The sequence below is a fragment of the Cydia fagiglandana genome, chromosome 2 (assembly GCF_963556715.1).
Source record: "Cydia fagiglandana chromosome 2, ilCydFagi1.1, whole genome shotgun sequence".
Lineage (NCBI taxonomy): Eukaryota > Metazoa > Arthropoda > Insecta > Lepidoptera > Tortricidae > Cydia > Cydia fagiglandana.
Window position 1 is genome coordinate 18,978,748 of NC_085933.1, and position 23,187 is coordinate 19,001,934.

The 23,187-nt window shown below is 36.0% G+C and overlaps 2 protein-coding genes and 2 long non-coding RNA genes across 5 annotated transcripts in view; 2 read left to right on the plus strand and 2 right to left on the minus strand.

Annotated features, from left to right (window-relative positions):
- Nucleotides 1–1,827: 1,827 nt before the first annotated feature.
- Nucleotides 1,828–2,967, plus strand: LOC134679665 (sodium/potassium-transporting ATPase subunit beta-1-like). The gene has a single exon (XM_063538615.1). The coding sequence runs from the start codon at nt 1,880–1,882 to the stop codon at nt 2,798–2,800; it is 921 nt and encodes a 306-aa protein (XP_063394685.1). The 5' UTR covers nt 1,828–1,879; the 3' UTR covers nt 2,801–2,967.
- A 771-nt stretch (nt 2,968–3,738) lies between these two features.
- LOC134678301 (uncharacterized) lies at nt 3,739–8,788 on the minus strand. The gene is made up of 2 exons (XR_010100173.1): nt 8,504–8,788; nt 3,739–8,366 (listed from the first exon to the last, which is right to left on the minus strand). It is a non-coding gene; the product is annotated as an uncharacterized LOC134678301 (long non-coding RNA).
- Nucleotides 8,789–9,500: 712 nt separating this feature from the next.
- The window catches only part of LOC134678125 (chaoptin), a 63,396-nt gene continuing 49,709 nt past the window's right edge, over nt 9,501–23,187 (minus strand). Inside the window, exons 10-26 of one of the 2 annotated variants that reach the window (XM_063536578.1) lie at nt 17,850–17,986; nt 17,347–17,566; nt 17,048–17,269; nt 16,464–16,705; nt 16,202–16,374; nt 15,035–15,116; nt 14,697–14,862; nt 14,313–14,455; nt 13,663–13,804; nt 12,879–13,013; nt 12,408–12,605; nt 11,877–12,020; nt 11,284–11,424; nt 10,954–11,196; nt 10,633–10,868; nt 10,388–10,514; nt 9,501–10,103 (exon numbers count right to left, since the gene is read on the minus strand). In XM_063536578.1, coding sequence (XP_063392648.1) covers nt 9,999–10,103; nt 10,388–10,514; nt 10,633–10,868; nt 10,954–11,196; nt 11,284–11,424; nt 11,877–12,020; nt 12,408–12,605; nt 12,879–13,013; nt 13,663–13,804; nt 14,313–14,455; nt 14,697–14,862; nt 15,035–15,116; nt 16,202–16,374; nt 16,464–16,705; nt 17,048–17,269; nt 17,347–17,566; nt 17,850–17,986 — 2,856 coding nt within the window. In that variant the 3' untranslated portion in view covers nt 9,501–9,998. The remainder of the gene's footprint in view (nt 10,104–10,387; nt 10,515–10,632; nt 10,869–10,953; nt 11,197–11,283; nt 11,425–11,876; nt 12,021–12,407; nt 12,606–12,878; nt 13,014–13,662; nt 13,805–14,312; nt 14,456–14,696; nt 14,863–15,034; nt 15,117–16,201; nt 16,375–16,463; nt 16,706–17,047; nt 17,270–17,346; nt 17,567–17,849; nt 17,987–23,187) is intronic. The other variant, XM_063536586.1, reaches the window with a different exon arrangement.
- Nucleotides 21,476–23,187, plus strand: part of LOC134678305 (uncharacterized) — a 154,146-nt gene continuing 152,434 nt past the window's right edge. Inside the window, exon 1 of the long non-coding RNA XR_010100174.1 lies at nt 21,476–21,981. This is a non-coding gene — a long non-coding RNA (uncharacterized LOC134678305). The remainder of the gene's footprint in view (nt 21,982–23,187) is intronic.

The window sequence follows — 23,187 nt, forward strand, 5'->3', positions numbered from 1 at the left end:
ACGTCACTCAAATTGATGTCAATTTGTAGGATGGAATCGGCTTCTACGACTGATCACATGGGCGAGGTTTTTACAGTAATACCATATCACCAGCTCGTCTTTTGCTGATATAAGTTTGAATGTAAATAATGTTCGAGTAGAACCCTATGAATTTTAATTTACTCTTTTAAGGATTTAAATAGCAATCAATGTTGTGTGTTGAAACAGTATGTAAAGGGGCCCACTGATTAACAGGCCGCCGGACGGTATCGGCCTGTCAGTTAGAACAAAATTTTGACAGTTCCGAACAACTGACAGGCCGATACCGTCCGGCTGACTGTTAATCAGTGGGCCCCTTAATGTTTTTTTCTTACGATTTCAGAATGCGTAGGTAATTCTATCCATCCGTGGCCCTTCCGAAAATCCCGTATAGATCAAAGTAAAGTTTGTGTTGATATTTGTTCAAGACAAACGTTACCCGTAGCTCTATCGTCGCTTTCAGATGGTGATCAAATTTACCTTGACGATAGCCACTAACAAGCTCAATCTTATAAAACAAGCTAGGAAAGCTTTGACTCACACAAATAATACAAATAAAAAAAAGCTAGGAAAGCTAGGCGTACTTCGAAAATCTAAATTTCGTGCACGTCCATTCGCTTTGCATTCGCTCCAATATGGCAAAAGACAATTTCGGTGTTCGCAGCTGCCTTCCTGGGTTAACCTTCGTACGACAAACCTCAAAGAGCATTTAGCGGTTTGAGTAAGTTGCTAATAACTTGCCATCTGGGAAAATGTCATCCAAGTGTGGGTCACAGACATTCATACCACGATTGATCGACTATTCCCGGTAGTTGTAATTAATCTGATTATACAGCCGAATCTGGTCCCAAAGTACCTAGTCGCGGTTCCAAACTATACTAAACTTATTTAATTACACAAACTTATTTAATTTTGAAACTTAATCATAAGGATAATTGATTTAAAGGAAACCTGTGGCAATCTAAATGATTGACTCGTAGCAAACTCACTAGCCACGTTTCAGTAGATACAGATTGTGCCCCCGTCAACATGGCGTCAAACTCGTCAAAGTAGTAATATTTGCGGATCTCCCAGCAGATTGCGACACCCGAATGGGATAATCCGCAGAGACCAATGTAGATAAACGAAGCATAGGGATCTGTTTTACCGAGGTTTTCCAGGGTTTAAGTTTTATTTTTAGAGCTCAGCGAGAATCAGATTTGTAATTAGATTTGATTCAACCCATAATCTGCCAAGAACACGATAGGAGTGTTTATTTTGTATTGTAAATGGGGCTCTTGGCACTCAGTTTGAATAGGTGCCTTTAAAGTTTTGATGTTGTTATGATACGACCTGGATACGGTTCGCGAGAGACACTTCCAAAGTGGTAAAATGTGTGTCCCGCCCCTTGTACCCGTAACTTCTAAAATAAGAGATGAAGTGGTAAAATAACATTTCATAGGCATAGCTCTTATTTAATCTAAAAATAATAGCCGTATTTATTACATACAATAAATATAATTTATTGAATAAAGGTTAAACACATACAGCAGCATTTATAGTTAGATGTTAGACCAAGAAAAGTCTGCAGGGAGTTATTTTATACGTCAAATTTCTATGAAATTATGACGTGTAACCAAAGAATATAATACTCACTAGGAGCGTATAACACTTTCACTGCGTGGGCTATCAAAATCGCTGCAGACATTTCTTGGTCTAACTTCTAAGACCTGCGTGTACAGCCAGCTTAACATGTCTTACGAGTTTTTATAAACCACGCCATGGCCAGTTAGATTAAATAATTATTTGAGAACGTCAGTCATACGTCAGTCACTGTATAGTTTTAAGCAGTATCGTTAAGTGATGTTTTTCTAGTGGTAAAATGGAATTAAATCAACTGAATAGGGATCCTTCGCGGCCGTTGAACGTTGTTCGTATCGCGACGAATGGTATCCGTGATGTTCCTCCTAATCCTCCCCCTAAGCCTCCGGAGTTCGTTCCCCCTCATCTTCAACAGCAAGAACGACAAAAACGAAAATGGTACAAATTCTGCTACGATAAACAAAATAAAACTGTTTGCGACAGATCTTGCACGAGCTGGTTATATATTTTGTCTTACTCAATTTTCTATATCATATTTTTGTGCGTATTCACAATGATTTTACTTTATGCATCCCTATGCATCATTAAAAAGACTGAAGTTTACAATAACGATCCTGAAAAATTACTTTTATATCGCGGACATAGTAGTATAGGCTTAACTGCCATACCGACTGCTGTGAATAAAATGTCACTAATTTCGTACAAAGATAGTGATTATAAGAAATATGTGGCCGCCCTGGAACATGTCGTCAGTAAAAAGTATTCGAAAGATAGCAAACAGCTAGGACCGTGTGGAGTAGCACCTTTCGGATACGGAGACTCGCCTTGTGTTCTTGTAAAAATAAACAGACATTACGGCTCCAGCGCATTACCTCTAAAACATCGAAGTCTTAACTCTAGCGACGTTCCTGGTCAAATTAAGCAATTGGCAAGCACGGCTCCCAAGCTCTGGCTGCAATGTAGCGGCAGCAGTCCTTACGATACAGAACATATTGGCACAGTTAAGTACTATCCAGACCCTCCGGGATTCGACCCTGGAATATATGCTCCGGGTGACGACTCACAGGGTCTGGTCGGAGTGCAGTTTTCCAATTTCACTAAAGGAATGGCTTTATCAATTGAGTGCAGTTTGTATTATGAAGGCGGTAGATCTACGGTGGACTTTGTTCTGTACGTTAGCAGCTCGAAAAAAGTAACATAAGAATTATTTTTAGTTTCTTATAATATTAACAAAAACATTAGCGTAGCATCAGCGTAGGTATTTGTAATCTAGCTTGGTTATTCCTGCCCGTTACCATCAGGCCTTTACAACAGGTAACGACTGAGATCTTTTTAATAGTACTTATTGAACATGAAAAAGATCTTGAGGCTAACTATTCACTTAGCTCCCATCTTTTTCGAGTGGTAGTAACAGATGAGAATGACAAAATCTCAGTTACAAGTGATAAATGATAATGATAACAACCTGCTGGTAACAGATGGGAATAATCCGCCATCTTCTTGCTCGAAATGTAATATAAAGTAATTAGTTGTTTTTACATTAAGCAGTAACTGAAATGCTTCTAATAAAATACTCGTAAATATAAAGGGAAAGCGACGTTGTTGTGTTTATTTCGACTGGTGTTATTGCATTCTGTACCATTTTGTTGATTGATTCGTAGATCCCATCGTGATGCCTGGGTGATCCAATTCGTGTCCCAGCGGGGTGCACAATTTCAGCCTTGCATTTATTTTATTACTTATTTGCAGTCTCAAAGAAGGCTACATTACTGTGGGCGTGTCATGTACATTTATTAAGCCAGCTATATTAATCATTGTTGTTGTTGTTGCCTTTTCACATTAGAGTAAAAGTTAAAATAACAAACAAGAAGAAATTTAAATATGTCCCATACCGTCACCCGGGGTAAATAGGGATAGCTGAGGTGGATAGGGCAAAACTTAAAAAGTGATTTACCTGGAATATTAAAAATAAAGACACAAATTGTACCATTCGATAGAAAATAGTAGTAGATTTTGTATGATACAATTTACAATATAATACAATTTGTGTGGGTGTCAGGTAAAACACATTTTAAGTTTTCTCCCTATTCACCGCGGTTGACGGCACCTATTGATCATGTACAAAATAAAACAATCAACTTTCGCAATAATTTATTGATACTCTAATAAGTCTAATAATTCAATAATTTATTTCACACTATTATAGACTCGTAAGTAGTGAAGACAATAACTTTCCCTTGTTCTAAATAGTATTCACATTAAATAAATACATTTTATAAAATGTACCTAAAACAGGAAATTATAATATTGTTTATACATGAATATTTTAAGAATTTTATTTACAGCACTCTATGTTTATAAATTTTATATTATTATTCGTTCGACAAAATTACGCATTTTGTAGTCCTTTCTGCGATTGGAATATATAATGTTCAATTGATAACGACTAAGCTATGACATGAATTAGTAACTCTTATAACACGATCTTAAAATGTATAACCTTAAATACCGAAAGACGTTAAAAATTAAGTTTTTTTATTCCAATCCCATAAAGGATGACTGAGCTTAAATAATATCTACGATGCTCTAAAATTGCTCTTCACTTGTAATATTTAAATAACCGATTGGCACTAGCTATATCTATCACAATGGGACCTTGCAGAGTGGAAATTTTAATAATTTTTATTATAACGTTGCAAAATATATTTTTGTAGCCGTTCTTTGTAGAGTTACGTTGATTTGTAATTAAAGATAAAGCGAAAACTAAATATACCGTAAAACGGGGTGAATAGGGATGTCTTGGGTTCATAGGAACAGAACTTAAAATGTGATTACCTAACAATAAAAAAAATACCCACACTAATTGTATCATTTGACTAAACATAATAGTAGATTTTGTATGATACAATTTGTGTAGATATTTTTCAATAAATTATGAGTAAATCACATTTTAAGTTTTGTCTATATTCACCTCAGCCATCCCTATTCACCCCGGTTGACGGTACCTATTTGAAGGTTATGCAATCACTGATGATTAAGTTTTAAATATAATAATAAACTAATAAGGACAAACTATCAATCGTTCAGCAACCGAATTTAATTTTGAACATTTGTTATTTTATAGATAGATTTACAGGTAAATAGTATATTATGTAAGATACCAAATATTTACAATTAATAAGTAATAATTATATTTCATAATCAGTAAAAGCGTCGACTTGAGAACGTCATATTTTTACAAAATAAAAATAACGGAACCATTAATGCTTATAAAAAATAGGTGGGGTTACACAACATTTGTATTTCAGCTAAAATAATGATTATAATCTTAGTTGAAAGTTATAATATATTTGATGAACGAGCTTGAATTAGCAATTGACATCCTGAACGCTACATTATATATAGAGAAGCTTTATAAGAGATAGGTATTATTTAAATTCAGCTACCATTCCCTATTAGTTCAGCAATATCCATCATAGGCATTATCAAAAATAGAATTATAGCAATATATATCACAAAATATATTCATTGTTTCAACGATATTCATTTGTTTTCAATGCCGAAACCATTTTTTAACAGGCGTTTTGAAAATTGTCGTGGATTCTCTTTACTTTTTCATAAAAACATGAATTTTATGCAGTTATATAAGTAATTATTTGTTTAGTTACAGTAAATTATAAGACAGGTTTTGAACAATGTTTATTTTAAAATATATATCTAATACTGTAGGTAAAGGCATTGAAAACAAAAGTAGACTTGTAGGCCTGACACCGCCTCCACTGCACTGGACCACTGAAGAAGAGGTATACGATTAAAATCACTGACGCTGACCTTATGTAAGAATTGCAAAAAACACACACAAAATTATTTTTATAAAAAATCGTTTTCGGTATTTAACAATTAGGTATATGTTTTCTTTATAGTGTAGTAAACGAAGCAAGTTGTTGTATGGAGACCCATGCATTAATTCCTCAGTCGATGAAATTTTGCTTGGTTATTGTATAGTATGAGCCGAAACTAACATTATAAATATCCAAAAAAAAAACCGGCCAAGTGCGAGTCTGACTCGCGTTTCTAGGGTTCCGTACATAATTCCGACTCACGCTTGACTGCACATTTCTAATAGGTTTTCCTGTCATCTATAGGTAAAGAACTATTTTGTGTACTTTTTTCAAAATTTTAGACCCAGTAGTTTCGGAGATACAGGGGGCATGGTCATTTTTCGGCTATTTGTATTTTCTTAAATAACTTCGAAACTATGTATTTTAAAATTATACAAAAAATATGTCCATCTTTGGGTTACTAATTTACCTATGTGTACCAAATTTCAACTTAAGTGGTCCAGTAGTTTCCGAGAAAATAGGCTGTGACAAACAGACAGACAGACGCACGAGTGATCCTATAAGGGTTCTTTTTTTTCGTTTTGAGGTACGGAACCCTAAAAACACTCCTAAGTTAGGTATTTATACGTAAACATACAAATCTGTTTATTTATTTAACCGAGTAATTCCTCCGTCCGATTTTTTTTTACCAAATAAGTTATTGGTATTTCTGCTGGGTTTTTTTTATTGTTATGTCATATATTGTTGCAATACGTTACATGAATATTTCCGGTGGAGACGAAAGTTTGAACGGAGCATTTTTCCGTAAAAAGATATTAACGATTTAAGACTTTAGGTATTTACTTAAATACTATTTACTATTATTATTATTCTTTGGATATTTATACAATACTTTTTATTTATTGATACTTTATCATACTGTAAAGTTTTTTCTGGCTGAGGAATTACTGCAGGGTCCACTACCTTTATTTAGTTACTACACTATTAGTAAATTGCCTTCGACGTTCCGACGTGTCGGAAGCCGGTGTTGCTCTAAGCCGCTACGTCAATTAAGCAATAAAGTGTCATTATGTCATCAACGCCATGTCAAAAATTGTACGTACACAACCCGTATAACAATATATCAAGTCATGGCGTGTGGAGCACAAAATATACTGACTTTATATCAAGACAATGGCGGTGAAAAGGTTAAAATATGTGGTCATATTCAATGTACATTCTTGGATAGAAATTTATATACAGGAAAGGTCAATAAATAAATATTATGGGATCATCTTACACAAAGCTGAATAAGGCTTTTGTTGTGGGTACTAGACAATAATATAGATCCCTAATATAATAGAAAAATCCACAACTCAACTACAAATATTTGTGATGAACACAAAACTTACCGGGATTTAAACCCGGGACCTCCAGCTTCGTAGGCAGGGTCATAAAGGACAACCAATAAAATATATAACTGATATTAGGGTAAACTTCTCATTGCCGTTATTCCACCAATTAGTGACAATTTGTTAAATAAAGATGTAGTGCATAATTCTTTGCCATATTTTCTAGGAAATGTTCGTATTTGCCATGCTACTTCAGTCAACCTCAGCACTTTTTGTAGGTACTGAGACTTACTGAAATGGCGTAACGCGTTCGTGCGTTTCCGTGAAAATAAGATGGTAAAAGATTATGCATTACTTTTGTATTATCACTTTCCAGCAAAAATAGATGGCTGCGGCTGGAATTTTTAGTGCGGATTAGTGGGTAAGTTACCCTATAAAAATCTCTCATTATGTATTATTGCAATTCTCTACAATACACGGTGTAACATGAGGAAACCGAATAATTTTAACCACGCATTTCTGAGGTCAAAAGAAGAGGAAAAATAGTAATATGAGTTTAAGTCAATTTCGTCTAAAAAAAAATTGTTTGTTTCATTTTTTTTTAAATGTTTTTGTACATAAAAAAATAAATGTCATTGGGAAACTTGTAACTTGATTTTAACATTTTTTTTCGTAAAACCCACTTTTTGAAAAGTGTTACTTGTAACTTTTTGATATCTATCAATAAGGATATTTAGTATACGTCCCATAGCAGCAATATTACCATCAAAAAGGCATTTTACATTATGTAACAAGAAATACTTGATTATTTTTTAATTAATATTATCTCTGTAACTAGGCGAATTTAAAAAAAGTTTATAGGACATTTTTGTCTCTAAATATGATCAGGAATACGCTGTTAAAACTATTCGGTTTCCTCATCTTACACCGTGTATAAAGGTGTTCCTACTTATAGGGTCCTACCTATACAGTATACATGCCTTGACCTAAAAGCAGTAACTACAAATAACCTCAAAAAGCTGTAATATAATTTTGGAAAATCAAGCACATGTTTATAAAATATGTAGGTGCACATTGAAAACGCAATTTACTTTGATTTACTGTATATTATTAGCAGTTCGTCTTCAGCTTCTCGTAATCGTCATTACTAGACCGGCAAGCACGTTCTGTAACTTAAGTACCGTGAAACCAACAACTTACTCAGTCGTCACAGATAACAAAATGTAGGTGTATATTTTATATAAACGTACATATAATTATGTGAATGTGTATTACATATAAAATTAATATGACAAGTAGCTATATCAATCTGTCGTAGTACAAAACCTGCCAGCCGTTCTAAAATAATCAGATCAGTCATTCATATCCTACCTTACTCTTATGTTGACTAAACGGGAACATTGTTCGTAGATACCATTAGAGCTACTGACATTGAATATGCAATAAAATATCTTTTAACAGTTAACCAGATAAACTTTGTAGACAGCTAAACAATGATGCCAAACAGTGTAAAGGGGAAAGTTGCATAAATCCTGTATTCATTATAAATAAATAATCTCCACTTGTTTTGAAATTAGTAAATAACGCCTAAAATCTTTATTATAGCCTGACAAACAAGTTTGTCAGTAGAAATTGGCGCGAAATTAAAAATTATCTATGGAACGATTAACTTCACTCGTAGGTACATTTTTTAAATTTGCCGCTCTTTTCTACTGACGGAAATTGCTTGACAGAGTATAATAGCAAACGTGCATGTAATGAACACAGAATTAACAATTTTAAATTTAAAAGAGATAGATAGTGACTCTGAAATAAGATAGGTAAGATAAAAATATCTAGGAATTTATTTTTGTACAAACGTTTTAAGAGCACAGTTAATATCCAAACAATCAATGCAGGCGTTATTCTATTTGGCTATTAGAAGGTACCTATTAAAGAACCTATATCTAAGGGCCCCCCCACATCTAGCGTCTTTCGAGCGTCGGCGTCTACAACTCTATGGCCGCTGCCGACGCAACGTCGACGCAACTGCGCAGCGACGTCATTTTCCATAGCGCTGACCAGGGGGCCGATTTTTGAATTTCGATCACTCGATTTCGTTACTCGAAAATCGGTGGAAAACGGCGAAATGCTAATTTTTGAAATACGAACGATCGAAATTTGGAATCTATTGGTATTGACCACTCGATTTCAATTTTATTAGTAGAATTTAAACGCCTAGTAGTGGAGATATCATTTAACGAAATACACGAAATCGAGTGGTCGAATTTCAAAAATCGGCCCCCAGACGTCGACAGACGCCGACGCTCGAAAGACGCTAGATGTGGGGGGGCACTAAAGGTTACTAATACACAAACCATACACCTAAAATAATATTGTAAACCTTAACAATGGACGAACACATCTCATTCCAGTGAATGCAGTCTACTTACACCATCAAATATTAAGTCATTGCTTTCCTGCGAACAAATCTTAAACCGACGTAAATGCAACTCCTAGACGCATTAAGTGCACTTCCACACATAAACGATTAAAATGTTTTAATCTTTTGATTTCGACATCATTACAAGCGCACCTTTAAGTTGGACATTTCTCCGGACAAAAATCACAGAGGTTTTTTGTAAGGCAGTGCACGAAATGTGTGAAATCTAAAAAAATACTCTTAATTCTACGCACACTCGAAAAAGGTTCCAACTTTGTATACCAAGTTGTTAGAGAAACAAGCACATTTCAGTTGGTTACGTTTAATCCCTTGAGATCACATCAGTTGCCTCATCTTCAAAACGACAATTAATTACGCACAGTAGGCAACTAGAGTTGTAGGCATGCAATCAATAACAAAAGTCCTTTATACAACTATCAATCGCGTATCTCACTCAGCTTCACTTTTTACCTCGAAGTGTCCATTTCACTTAATTTTGCTAAGACCGATCTAGATTTGGCTAATTGGGAGCACATTTTGGGAGATTCAGTGGGTTGTAGTGTAGGCCATTCACACATGTAGAGGTAAATTCAAATAGAAAATTGATTCCAAAATCTACAGATCATCTCACTCTTCTGGTTATGACGGTTCAGGACAATTTCTGATGTCCAGCAGGTCGATATTTCACAGTTGAGCAATTAAAATAATTACCCAAATATTACAGCACGTTTCTCCCTAAATACCATATATTCGTGCCAGGATAAGGTGGAATTCTTCATATACCCCAAGGAGCCAACATAGACCTCATACGTAAAGACATGTAAGAAGCAACATGCCTGCAATGATAAGCCAATTGGGCATGCTTCTAATTCCACCACTCCAGCCGCAGTCTAAATCTCGAGCCAGTACCTGAAAAAAAAATTATGATAAATTATTTTCATCATACTTGTTAAACTTCTAATTTTCATAATCATTTATTTAATTTTATTTAGTAGTAGGTAGTAGTAGTAGATTATTTTTTTTGCGAGTTTTAAAAGTATATGTACCTATAAAGTTAGCTACATTATATCATAAAGATCGGTAAGTATACCAGTTAATATTAGTGGCTCATCAAATAAATCCATCACCCCGTCATTGTTCAAATCCATTTTAAAATAACGCGTAACGGGTACTTAAAAATTGGCTAAACTTACATCACTAAACGTTCTGTTGTCATAGTACGAGCACCTCGCAAATCTGACGTCATCTCGCGTTGCAACACACTTCGAGGGACTTTCGCAAAGATATTGTCTTCTTTTGCGGTCCCATGCTTCTATCCACCTATTAAAAAGGAAACAATTAATTTCGACAAATTTAAAAACACTCTTCCACATCAATCTCTATTACATTACTTGCTTCTGATTTATATGCGCTCTACAATAAAATAAATTTTAATTACCCAATTCCACAATCACAGTAAATCGGATTGTCAGCTACTAAAATATCTTGAAGGAACACGCTGTTGGGAACTCCTGGCCATTCTCTTGTGCCCGGATTGGGCGCCCTCATCAGATAATTCGACCTCAGATCAAGCGTTATATTCTTGACACGCCCCGGGCCCCAGAACACTTCAGGTGGTATCTCTTCTATGCTCGTATTAAAAATCGTAAGCTTCAGAACTTTCGAATGTACGCCCTAAAGATTAAACATATTTAGTACAGCACGATTTCATAAATAAAGATGTATTTTATGACACGAATGAAAAATTTTTGGTACATACGCTAAGCAGATATGGTGAAAGGTACTTCATTCCTCTTCCTGTTATAGTAATGTTATTAAGTTTACACGGCAACTGGCCACTTAATTCTTTACCAAGCTCAACAGCTGGACTTTCGACTTCCAGTAAAAGATTTTCCAAAGCCGCGTTGTGTGTCAACATTTTTGGAATACTAAAGTCTCTGACGTTATCGTATACAGTAATTTTTAGTGTTCTGAGTCCATACATTTTGTTAAAGACACCGTGCTGAAAATTAAAAGCGTTATTTGTAAAACATTGCCTTATGGTGCCTGGAAAAAAACAATCAACAATATGCTTTTTATGGAATCATACCTCAAGTATTTTCAATCGAAGATGTGTGAGGTCAATATATTCTAGCCTCGGTGATAGTCCGTAAAGGCTAGTATTCATCAACGCCGTTATAGGATTGCCGGATAAAGAAAGCCATCGCAGCTCGTTTAAGGAGTGTGTCGCCTAAAATAAATAAAAGAGACTGTAAATAGAAGTAAGTACATAACAGTTACGATTCTTCTCATAATTAATGAGCCTATGACATGCAATCTGTGACGTAACAGCCCCGCAATTTGTTTTGTATGCGGGCAGAAGATGGACGCGCCACATTTATTTTCGCAATTTGGAAGTTTCTGGGGCACAATAGAAGCAGGATTAAATACATTTGAATCTCACGTGAAGCAGAATCGTAATAGTATCTTCAAAAAAAATCATGCAATCACTTAGCTAATTCTGGCATCGTCCTCCTCCTCACCGTCTTTTCCCTCAAACTCTCCCTTAGTCCCTTGTAGTCTTCCTCCTTTCATCTATTTTTTTACATGACCAAACCATCTCAACATACTCTTTGTAATTATTGTTACTGGTTGTTACTACATACATATTTACTAAGTTCAATAATTACGATAACATCTTACCACTGGCACGGTACTAAGGTCGTTGTAGGAAAGATCCAGCTTCCTCAAATGGGTTAGTTTGGCTGTTGCGTCTGGTGCGATTGATGGCAGATTGTTATATGAGAGATCTAAACTCTTTAGCTTTGGCAACTGCAACGTTGGCACCTAAAATATTGCAAAAACTTCTTAATTAAAATGTTTTTGGAAAATAACATTTATGGTAGGTAAAAGCTTTTATCGCTCACTGTACTTTTCTTACTACGTGCAATATTTCTTCTCAACAACAACAGCCACATTTCTTTTTTTTCTTTACTCCCAACAATCACAATTGTGTTTGGGGTCTAGTAATTGGATTGCGTTGCTTTATCTAAGTTTTTATGGATGCAAATTTTCAGCTTCACCAGAAACCGGGAAGTGGGTCAAATTTAACTTGTTGCAACATTTGATTACAGACCGATACATAGACAACGGGACAGGTGAACTAAATAAAAGCTTGTTATAAGATTTTTGAAAAGAAACACGGATTGTTAAAATACAGAGATGCGGAAATACCTGTAATAGGCTGACATTTCTTAAACCCAAGTACAATAGTTTTCTCTCCAATCCTTTGAAAGCGTTGTTCTCGCGGTCTCCAGTATTAAATGGAGAATTATGGCTAAGGTCCAACCATCGAAGCCTGGGTAATGCTGTGAATGTGCCGCCTTCTATACGAACCAGGTGATTGTCCGACAAATCGAGCCAGGCCAGAGACTGGAAACACACGTTAATAAATGTCGTTTTTAAGTAGGTAATGAAGGTATTTTCTTCTATTGAAACTTTGAAACCAAGAAATAATTTAATGATTTAAGCAAACCTATAATGGATCGATTACAAATGACAACTATGAAAGCGATGTGATGACATAAAAACGAATGTGGTAAAACTAATTTTTTTTCTGTATCATAGAATATCAAATAGGTGTCGAATAATAGGTAGATTAGCTACCTTATTTTCAATAAAATTTTGAAATTTTTAACGTTCTACCTTAAACAGAATATTCTGCGGATATTGTTTTTTTTGGTGGTACACTCTCTGATGATCTCGTCTAGCCGTGTGGTACATGTACTCATCGCTGTAGTCCTGTTCGTCGGGCCAGTACTCGCCCACTTGGTCGGGGTTCTGGCAACACATGCAGGGATAGGACAACACATTAGCAACTACGCACACGCTGGCAATGACTACGGAGCTCGTTAGTCGCCAAGCAAACAGGGTTGCGGTTATTTTATGGCAATCAAACCAAACTTGTTAGTCAGAAACTAACTAGGGATTTACGGCAAAAGGGAAAAGTCATCAAATGGTTATAAGAAAAATGTCTCAGCCTCGTAAGTCTTGAAATAATTCTTGAATTGGGAATCATTTTATATAAATGAGCCAGTTAGGCGGTCAAAATTTTTACGGCACTGTGTTGATAGTGGAGTTTAGGGCAAAGGAATACCTACTACAGATACACACATTGCTATATGATGTAGATCGTCTAATGCCCCTTCAGAATTCAACACTTTTTAAATATAAACTAAGCGAACTTACGAGGGTGGATCAAGGGCTGATTTTGCATTCTTACTTATATAAAATCTTCACACTTTACGAAGATTGTAAAATTTGCCCAGAGATTATTTTATTTTAAATCCATAAGTAGACACTTTTGCAATCAATTTCAAAATGTACTGTTTCCATAATCAATCAAGCTGTTAGTTTTTATACTACTTCAAACTGTCTCAACCAAATCTAACACTACAATGCAGACTTAAAATTATATAAATAGCTGTACCTTAAATCTCTGAACTAAGTCAGCTATCGCAATCGAAGGAATGTTGTTACCGCTGAGGTCGAATTCGACCAGATTGGCTGCAGCTGAAGACGATAAGGAAGATGTTGGGACCCTCGATAGCTGATTTTCGGCCAAGTCAAACCTAAAATGAATGAAGTTTTATTTAATTTTTTTAATACTCTTCGGTTATTTTAAAAATATTTATTTTATCTGGGTCATAGGCGTACCCAGCATTTTTTAAAGGGTGGGGCAGAAGTAGGGTTACGTGACTTAATTGTTCCTAAAAATATTTAGCTTCTCGTCAGACCACAAACAAGGGTGGGGCAAGTTGCCCCACTTGCCCCACCGTGCGTACGCCTATGTTCTGGGTTAAAATATTACAATTCTTATTTATTATTCTTACCGTATAAAATTAAAATGCATACTACTACAAGCAATTTTACATATTAGGTAGTTCAATCACTAAGTTTTTAGATGACATCATGATGCAATAAATCGGATATTAACGGTTTAACGGCAATAAAGGAAAACGTTTGACCGACTACATCTTGTATTTCAATAAGTAATCTTAAATCTAATCGTTATTAGGTATGTTAAATTCTAATATCAGTAAATGCACTCGTCTTTTTAGAAAATAATTTTAAAATTACCTTTCCAACGCAGATGAAATAATCAAATTGTCTGGGAGATTTCTAAGGCGATTGTGGGACAAGTCAACGGAGGTCAGATACTGCATGTCGTGGAATATCTCAATCGGAATCTCTACCAGATGGTTGTGAGATAAATCCAATATCTGAAAATAAATTAATTTTATTGACAATAAAACACAAAATGTAAGATCAGTCGTACAAACAGCGACACTCCTAACTGTACTTCGGTAAACCTTATTACAAAAGGCATAAGGTCCACCGATGTACAATTAATAGTGCAGGCGATTGTACATCAAATGAATACCTTATAAAAATACAGTTAAGCACACAATATAATTTTGCTAGTGCAATAAAATCAAATATACGAGTACGTAATAAATTAACCTGTAAGTTTTTAGCTTTTTTGAAGCAATCGTATTCCAGATCATATATTTCGTTATGCGACAAATCCAAATATTGCAGCATGACCATAGATCCAAAAACATCACGGGTAACATTACGGATTCTATTGTGTGAAAGACGAAGTTCCGATAGAGTTAAGTCTGCGTGCCTGTAAAAATGTCAGATATAATATACATAACATAATAAACAATTATTTTTATGTTCTATTATCGCACGCCGCGTAGCATTAATTTAGATACAAGTACATAATTTCAATACGTTTGTGTCAAAACTGAATTAAAAGCGGGAGGTACTTTATTGTAGTTAATCGTAATGTTTACCTGAAGTAATATGGAGCAATATATGTAATATTATTGTGAGAGAAATCCAATACTCGGATATTTACGGATACAGTTCCAAGATCTGAAAAATATAAGCAATTTAGTATTATCGGTAAAAACAAAGCTATTTAAAGACAAAGGACTTGCGACTAAAATAGGGTAACTAGATAAGTACGGACACAGGTACGGGTTAAGTATGTTTTTATATATTCGATTTTTTTTGTGACACATTATAATACAGTAAATATTTAAAACATGCCAGCAACAGTATAGTACGATGTCGGCATCATGTATCTGAATCTCATGATTATGCTACTCCTATTTATGATACATATGTGTGAGATATATGAATATTCGATGAGTTAAAAATCATATAGTGGGAGAAATTTATTGACCCAAAAAAAAACATAATAATAAATCAAAAGTACAAAACCCATCATTTGTCAGTCACTAAGTAGAAGTACGAGTAGGTAACAAAAGTGATATTTTATAGTGGATTAATCCCGAATTTAACATAAAAAACTACTCAAACATTTTCTTATAGTCAGCGGGCCTACAAGTAAGTCGAGTAGAGGTTTAAAACTACGAGTTTGTTTACAATACTGAAGAACATGAAACACATACAATTCAGAACCTCTTGTTTGAAACTGGGTTAAAAATTGGGTAATAAATTATGATGCGGTGGATATATAGCAAATTAGCACATTAGCGAATGTAAAAAAAATACATTATTAACGTAAATAAGATCTTTAAACTATACACATACTATAATTAGAGGGATAACACATTTAATTTGAATACGAGTACAACTTCTGTATCACCTTGCTCGGAAGAAAATTCCTCATCCGAAATAAGTCCTGGTTGCAAAATAAAAAATAAAATAGTGCACAATAAAGCTTTAATGTAAAGAAAATGAGGCAATAGAATAGAAGTCAAGCATGCAAAAAAAGTTAAACTTATTTAAAAGTTTCTACTTAAGTAAACTCAAATGCATAAATAGAAAATGAAAACAAGTTGAACGATCAGTAGTGCAATAATGCTCGAATAGTGTTATTGTTGAAAAAGAAAAACATTACTACTGAAATGTAACGGCATGCAACTAATATTGATGTTAATTGATTATGATGACCAACACTAAATAAACTGTAATAAGAATTAGGTACTCACTTAGTGCTTTAGGAGGCCCATAGAAATTCGACGTGAAGAAACTGGGCGCATTTGAATCTGCCAGTGAAATAATTTCATTATATGATGCATTTACTTTCAACGCCGTTGCAGACCCCACTTGGTCAAATACTGAAAACTTGAATATGAACAGTTTGTTGAAGGATAAATCCAACCTGGAAAAAGAAAAAATATTAGGTACTTCATTTATTTTATTTCATTCGATACGAGTATCTAAGATACAGAAAATGTAAATGTAACTTACTCGGCAAGTGCAGGTAAATTCTGAAATGCTTCATCAGTAATGTCGTTGATTATATTTCCTTTAAGTTTTATAACTTTCAAGTTATCCAAACCCGTAAACGCTCTCCTTTGGATTATTTCAATTAAGTTGTCTTCGATGAAAATTTCTTGGAGTTCTCTCAGATCTACAAACGTGTGTTGAACTATTTGTCTCATTTGATTATGAGATATGTAAACTGATTCCAATTGTTTGTGAATGTCACCCTGAAAAATAATAATTATTTATTTAACTACCTATAGAAGTTTAATTGCTTGCTGAGCTACTGACTGGACTTTCAACTATGGCCAATAATAAAACAGTGTTTCGTTAGGTGAAGAAGATAAAAAAAAGTAAAATAGGTAGTAAGAGTTGGACCAAATACTTGTCTCAAAAATGCTTACATAAATATAAAATAAAGTAGGTATATTAATTTATGAAAAGAAAATCGCTCAGAAGGACGCGGATGAGTCGCCACTACTCATTGTTTAAAAAAATGTTGTAACTTAATTGAACATACGTACATTGAACATACGTACAGTAGGTAAGAGACTTTATTATTCACCTACCTGCAGTGTTCCTTTTGAAAAGTGGTCTATATAATTGTCTTGTAAATTCAATGATCTCAATTTATATAAGAAATGAAACGACGTGTCAGGAACATTCTTCAGTTTGTTATTACTGAAATCCAAATACTGAAGCTCGATTAGAGCTTTAAGTGGTTCAAAAGGCAGAATCTTCACGTTGTCTGCTAAGCCGTTGACAATTTTTAACGTAGTTAAACTGTGCAACTAGAAATAAAAAAATATTGTCTTAGTAGGCTTTCAATATTTAACACATATCACAGACTACTTTTAATTAAATTTACCTCAGCAAAAGCGAAGGGGTCAATGAACTCGATATCGTTTTCAGAAAGGTCTAAGGTTTTGATAGACCGCACGTGCTCGAAGGCGCTCGATTCGATTCTATCGATCGTGCTCCCGTAGATCTTGAGATCTTCCAACTCCACTCCGAACTCTAAAAAGTCCTCCGATCTTATACTCCGTCTGATAAGCCTGCCTACAGCTAGGTATCGTAGGGATCTCATTCTGAAATATTTTACATAATATTAATTATAGGAATTCATAGATTTGCCCATTATCTTCCTTAATACAATACAATACAATACAAATACTCTTTATTGCACACCTCAATAAAAGAAGACAATACAAAAGAAAACAGAAATACAGGCAGAGGTAAACAACAGGCGGTCTTATCGCAAAAAATCGCAAATTAGTTAATACATTAACTAATTTAATGCTTATTATTTCCTTGACAATAGATGGCCTCTTGTACTGACTCTTAAATAACATGACAGAACAAAAAAAATACCTTCTTACGTCCTGTATGCTCATTTCAATAGAAGATGCTCCACTGACATCTAAGTAGAACAACTTGTACTGGAAATTGTTGAAATTCGCCTGCGAAAACTCCGAGGGCGTGTTCGTGGCTATCAAGTTTATGTCCACCTGTAAAGTAAATAATCAAGCACGTTGATTTGTATGATTTGTATATACTTATTCAGTCATAGTACAGTCGAAGTAAAAAATATGTTTAGGTACACTTTTGCACTTTACTCCTTTGTAATAAGGCGAAAAATGTAAACATGTCTTTGACTTCGACTGTACCTAAGTAGCTTGGTGTTAATGGAGGCTATCATAATCAGCTGTTACAATTTTAAACTTTTAAGGTTTTTCTTACTGACAAAATTGTAAAACATTGTACTAAAATGATTATCGCCATATAGTAGAAGAGCCGGCCGCAAATTTTCTAACCGACTTGATACCACGATGAAATACACAATGGGAAACCATAAAAGTGATGCTAAGTCCGAATTCGATAGTCTGCCACGGCGGAACTTGCCGAAAGTACGAAAAAGAAGGCCACTTCCGGTGCGAAAAACGGGGGCTGATTTAACCCATCTGATACCGAAATAATAATTATGGCAGCAGTTAGAAATTTACATGTAGACACATAAAAGCGAAGTCTGCCAGTATTTTTTTAGCCGGAAGTGCTTGGCAGACGCTCTCAAAGGTGGCCAACGGGACCCCTAATTTAACCCATCTGATACCACCATGAAACCAATTCCAGTCGGTAGGTATGAACCCTCATGTCAGGAATATATAAGTCTGCCAAGGCTATTCCTGCCGAAACACCATGGCAGACGAGATTATGTAAGCAAGGTCGGCATCGGTTACCCTACACTAACCCATCTGATACCACCATGAAACCAATTCCAGTCAGTAGGTACGAACCCCCATTTTAGGAATATATAAGTCTGCCAAGGTTTTTCCTGCCGAAACACCTTGGCAGACGAGATTATAAGCAAGATGACCATCGGTTACCGTACACTAACCCATCTGATACCGCCATGAAACCAATTCCAGTCGGTAGGTATGAACCCTCATTTCAGGAATATATAAGTCTGCCAAGGCTTTTCCTGCCGTAACACCATGGCAGACGAGATTATGTAAGCAAGGTCGGCATCGGTTACCCTACACTAACCCATCTGATACCACCATGAAACCAATTCCAGTCGGTAGGTATGAACCCCCATTTTAGAAATATATAAGTCTGCCAAGGTTTTTCCTGCCGAAACACCTTGGCAGACGAGATTATAAGCAAGATCACCATCGGTTACCGTACACTAACCCATCTGATACCACCATGAAACCAATTCTAGTCGGTAGGTATGAACCCTCATTTCAGGAATTTATAAGTCTGCCAAGGCCTTTCCTGCCGAAACACCTTGACAGACGAGATTATGTAAGCAGCATCCGCACCCGAGGGATCCGTATTTTGGAATTATACAGATTACGGACATTATTAATAGCTGTAGGCTTATTTATTACTTTATGATTATACATATTTGTATATTATTATGTTATTAATAAAATATATTTATAATTTATTAAACCTAAACTTAATACATTGGGAATTCATTACCTGCTTACGGCAGTAGTAGGGATAAGTGGGTGAGTTCTGGCTCACTGAGCTAGGCCAACAGTCCCTCCCCCTTTTTTCCCTTGTTGAGGCCCTGCAACCTTGCCTTGAACCCAAACTAATGTCATTGTAGCTCGAATCTAACCTAATCTATTTTTATTGCTTTTAAAATATTTCAATTATCTACTTTTGCAAAGTTAAATGTTGTAATCTCTTTTTCGCAAAATGGAATTTTAATGTGACTTTAATGTATGTGCAGTCTACTTAGTAATTGGGTTTAAAGATATAAAAACACACATTTTATTTCCTATCCTAAGTATCCTATCCTAAGTTTATTCAAATAATATTCTGAACATGTATAGTAACATCATTACTTATTCTGTGTACAGTGGAGAAAACGAATGAAATCATGCAATTTGATTTTGCTATTTTTAAATAAAGAGTAACCAAACAGTATTTTCCAGTTGTTGGTAATGATACCATCTCTTACAATTTCTCTTCATGAACATTTTATGATACCTAACCTTCCAGTTTTCGCCCGAATTAATCAACAAATTCACCAACACCATTTACACCAACCAAATAGAAAACGGGTCCGTGTCCGATTTCGCGATCTCGAGTCCGGGTCCGCGTCCGGGTCCAGGTTCAGGTAGAAGTCGAATTCAAAATCTTGCTTGTTTTGCCAGTGGGGTAACTTGCTTAACAATCAATTAGAAAAAGACAAGTCGTCGAGGAGTTCCGTTCTGATCACAACCAGCAATACCACTTCATCAAATGCCACTGTTCTTAATGTAAATCCTTGTTTGCCTGATGAAAATACAAGAGTCACTATACAATGCCATTCAGATTTGTAGAGTTCCCTCGATTCCTTATGGATCCCATCATTAGAACTTGAGCTTGACGAAAATGTGACTTAAAAACCTAACGTGCTTAACAAACATAACGAAGAGGACAAATCCCCAAACATGAGCTATGCGTCGTTGAAGAGTTCCATTCTGATCATCATCAGCAGTTTCACTTCATCAAATGTCACAATTTTGAATGTAAAAGCTTGGTTTGTTTATAAAAACACCAGTATCACTATATGTTAGGATGGTTCAAAAAACATTTTTTTTTCCTAAGGGGCCCTTATTTAGTTTCGTAATTTATCTCAACTACAAGGGGGTGCTTCACCACGTTAAAATTTTGTGTTGTTTGAAACCAAAAAAATAGAGTATTTATTATTCAGAATTTTATTTAAATATCTGGTTCCACACTATTTGCACATGTGATGTATAAGTTTTGAAGTAGAAAAACATTTTCTTTCAAAATAATATCTTTTAAATCACACTTTCAAATAATGTGAAAACTACTACTTACATAAAAATGTAAAAAATAAGTGTTTGAGCACCCCCTTGTAGTTAAGATAAGATTACAAACTTGGTGTATTTTGTCAACATAATAAATGTAATAAAATAAGGGGGTGCCGCTTCTTCTAGCTAGAGTTTGAATTTTTCCCATACAAACGTGAACCACCCTACTACTATATGCAGCACAACGTCCGGAGTGGCGCAGGCTGGTGCATGACAAAGTGCGCGATTTCGAGAAGCAACGTAAAGTTGACCTCGACACTAAACGCGATGATCTGAAAGCGCGCCAGCCTGCTTCCATTCACTACCACTATGTGGCTGGTGTTCTCACGTGCCCTCAATGTGCGCGGAGGTTCACCTCCAAGATCGGCTATGTCAGCCATATTCGGGCGCACGAGCGCCGAGCTAACTAGGAGTCGAAGTGGTCGCCATGGTCGAAATCGGCCGGAAGGATCATCATCATCATTTCATTCACCTAGAAGATTTGAAGAGTGCCCTCGATTCCTCATAAATCGCACCATCAGAACTGGGTTTTGACAAAGACGGAACCAATCTGTATGTATATACTTACAAGTTACAACTCAACTAAAAAAAGAATTTTCAAAATCGATCCCGAAATGACGGAGATATCAAACATTAAAAAAACCGAATTAATACCTCCTTTTTAGGGTTCCGTAGCCAAATGGCAAAAAACGGAACTCTTATAGATTCGTCGTGTCTGTCTGTGCGTCTGTCCGTCCGTATGTCACAGCCACTTTTTTCCGAAACTATAAGAACTGTTGAAACTTGGTAAGTAGATGTATTCTGTGAAACGCATTAAGATTTTAACACAAAAATAGAAAAAAAACAATAAATTTTGGGGGTCCCCCATACTTAGAACTGAAACTTAAAATTTCTTTTTCATTAAACCCATACGTGTGGGGTATCTATGGATAGGTCTTCAAAACAAAAATGATATTGAGGTTTGTAATATTTTTTTTTTCTAAACTGAATAGTTTGCGCGAGAGACACTTCCAAAGTGGTAAATTGTGTGCACCCCCCCCCCCCCCCTTCAACTTCTAAAATAAGAGAATGACAAAACTAAAAAATATATATGATGTACATTATCATGCAAACTTCCACCGAAAATTGGTTTGAACGAGATCTAGTACATAGGTAGTTTTTTTTTAATCGTCATAAATCGTAAACCGCAATTTTGTTATGTTACTTGCTGCTATGGAACCCTTCATGGGCGAGTCCGACTCACACTTGGCCGCTTTTTGGGTTTGCTTTATTATTGAAGTGAAAACTTCTTTAGCGGCGCTGAACACTTTTTAAGGTGGGGAAAAAATGATAAACTCTAGTCGAGACAGCGTAACGCGTAACACGCTGACGTCATGGGTGACGGACAATGTTCATCATCATCATCTCAGCCATAAGACGTCCGCTGCTGAACATAGGCCTCCCCCTTGGACCTCCATTCGTACCGGTTGGAAGCGACCCGCATCCAGCGTCTTCCGGCGGCCTTAACAAGGTCGTCCGTCCATCTTGTGGGTGGACGCCCTACGCTGCGCTTGCTAGTCCGTGGTCTCCACTCGAGCACTTTTCGACCCCATCGGCCATCTTCTCTGCGCGCAATGTGGCCTGCCCATTGCCACTTCAGCTTGCTAATCCGGTGGGCTATGTCGGTAACTTTAGTTCGTCTACGGATCTCCTCATTTCTGATTCGATCACGGAGAGAAACTCCGAGCATAGCCCTCTCCATAGCTCGTTGAGCGACTTTGAATTTTGAGATGAGGCCGATAGTGAAAAACTACGTTTCGGAGCCGTAAGTCATCACTGATAACACACATTGATTAAAGACTTTCGTCTTGAGGCACTGAGGTATGTCGGACAAAAAGACATTACGTAGTTTCCCGAACGCTGCCCTACCGAGTTGGATTCGGCGGTTAACCTCCTTCTCGAAGTTGGACCTACCTAATTGGACTACTTGTCCTAGGTAGATGTACGAGTCAACAACTTCGAGTACCGAGTTCCCAACAGAGACTGGGATGGGCACAACATTGGCATTTGTCATAAGTTTCGTCTTGTCCATGTTCATTTTCAAGCCCACCCGTTGTGAAACTCGGTTGAGGTCATCGACCGTCATGCTGAGTTCCTCCATCGACTTTGCCATGACTACGATATCGTCGGCAAATCAAAGGTGAGTGATGTATTCGCCGTTGATGTTGATGCCAAGTCCTTGCCATTCCAGGTGCTTGAAGGCGTCTTCCATTACGGCAGTATACAGTTTCGGAGAGATAACATCTCCCTGCCTTACACCTCTTTGCAATAGAATCGCCTTCGCACTCTGCTCCTGACTCGGACCGACATGGTGGCGTAACTGTACAAACACTTCA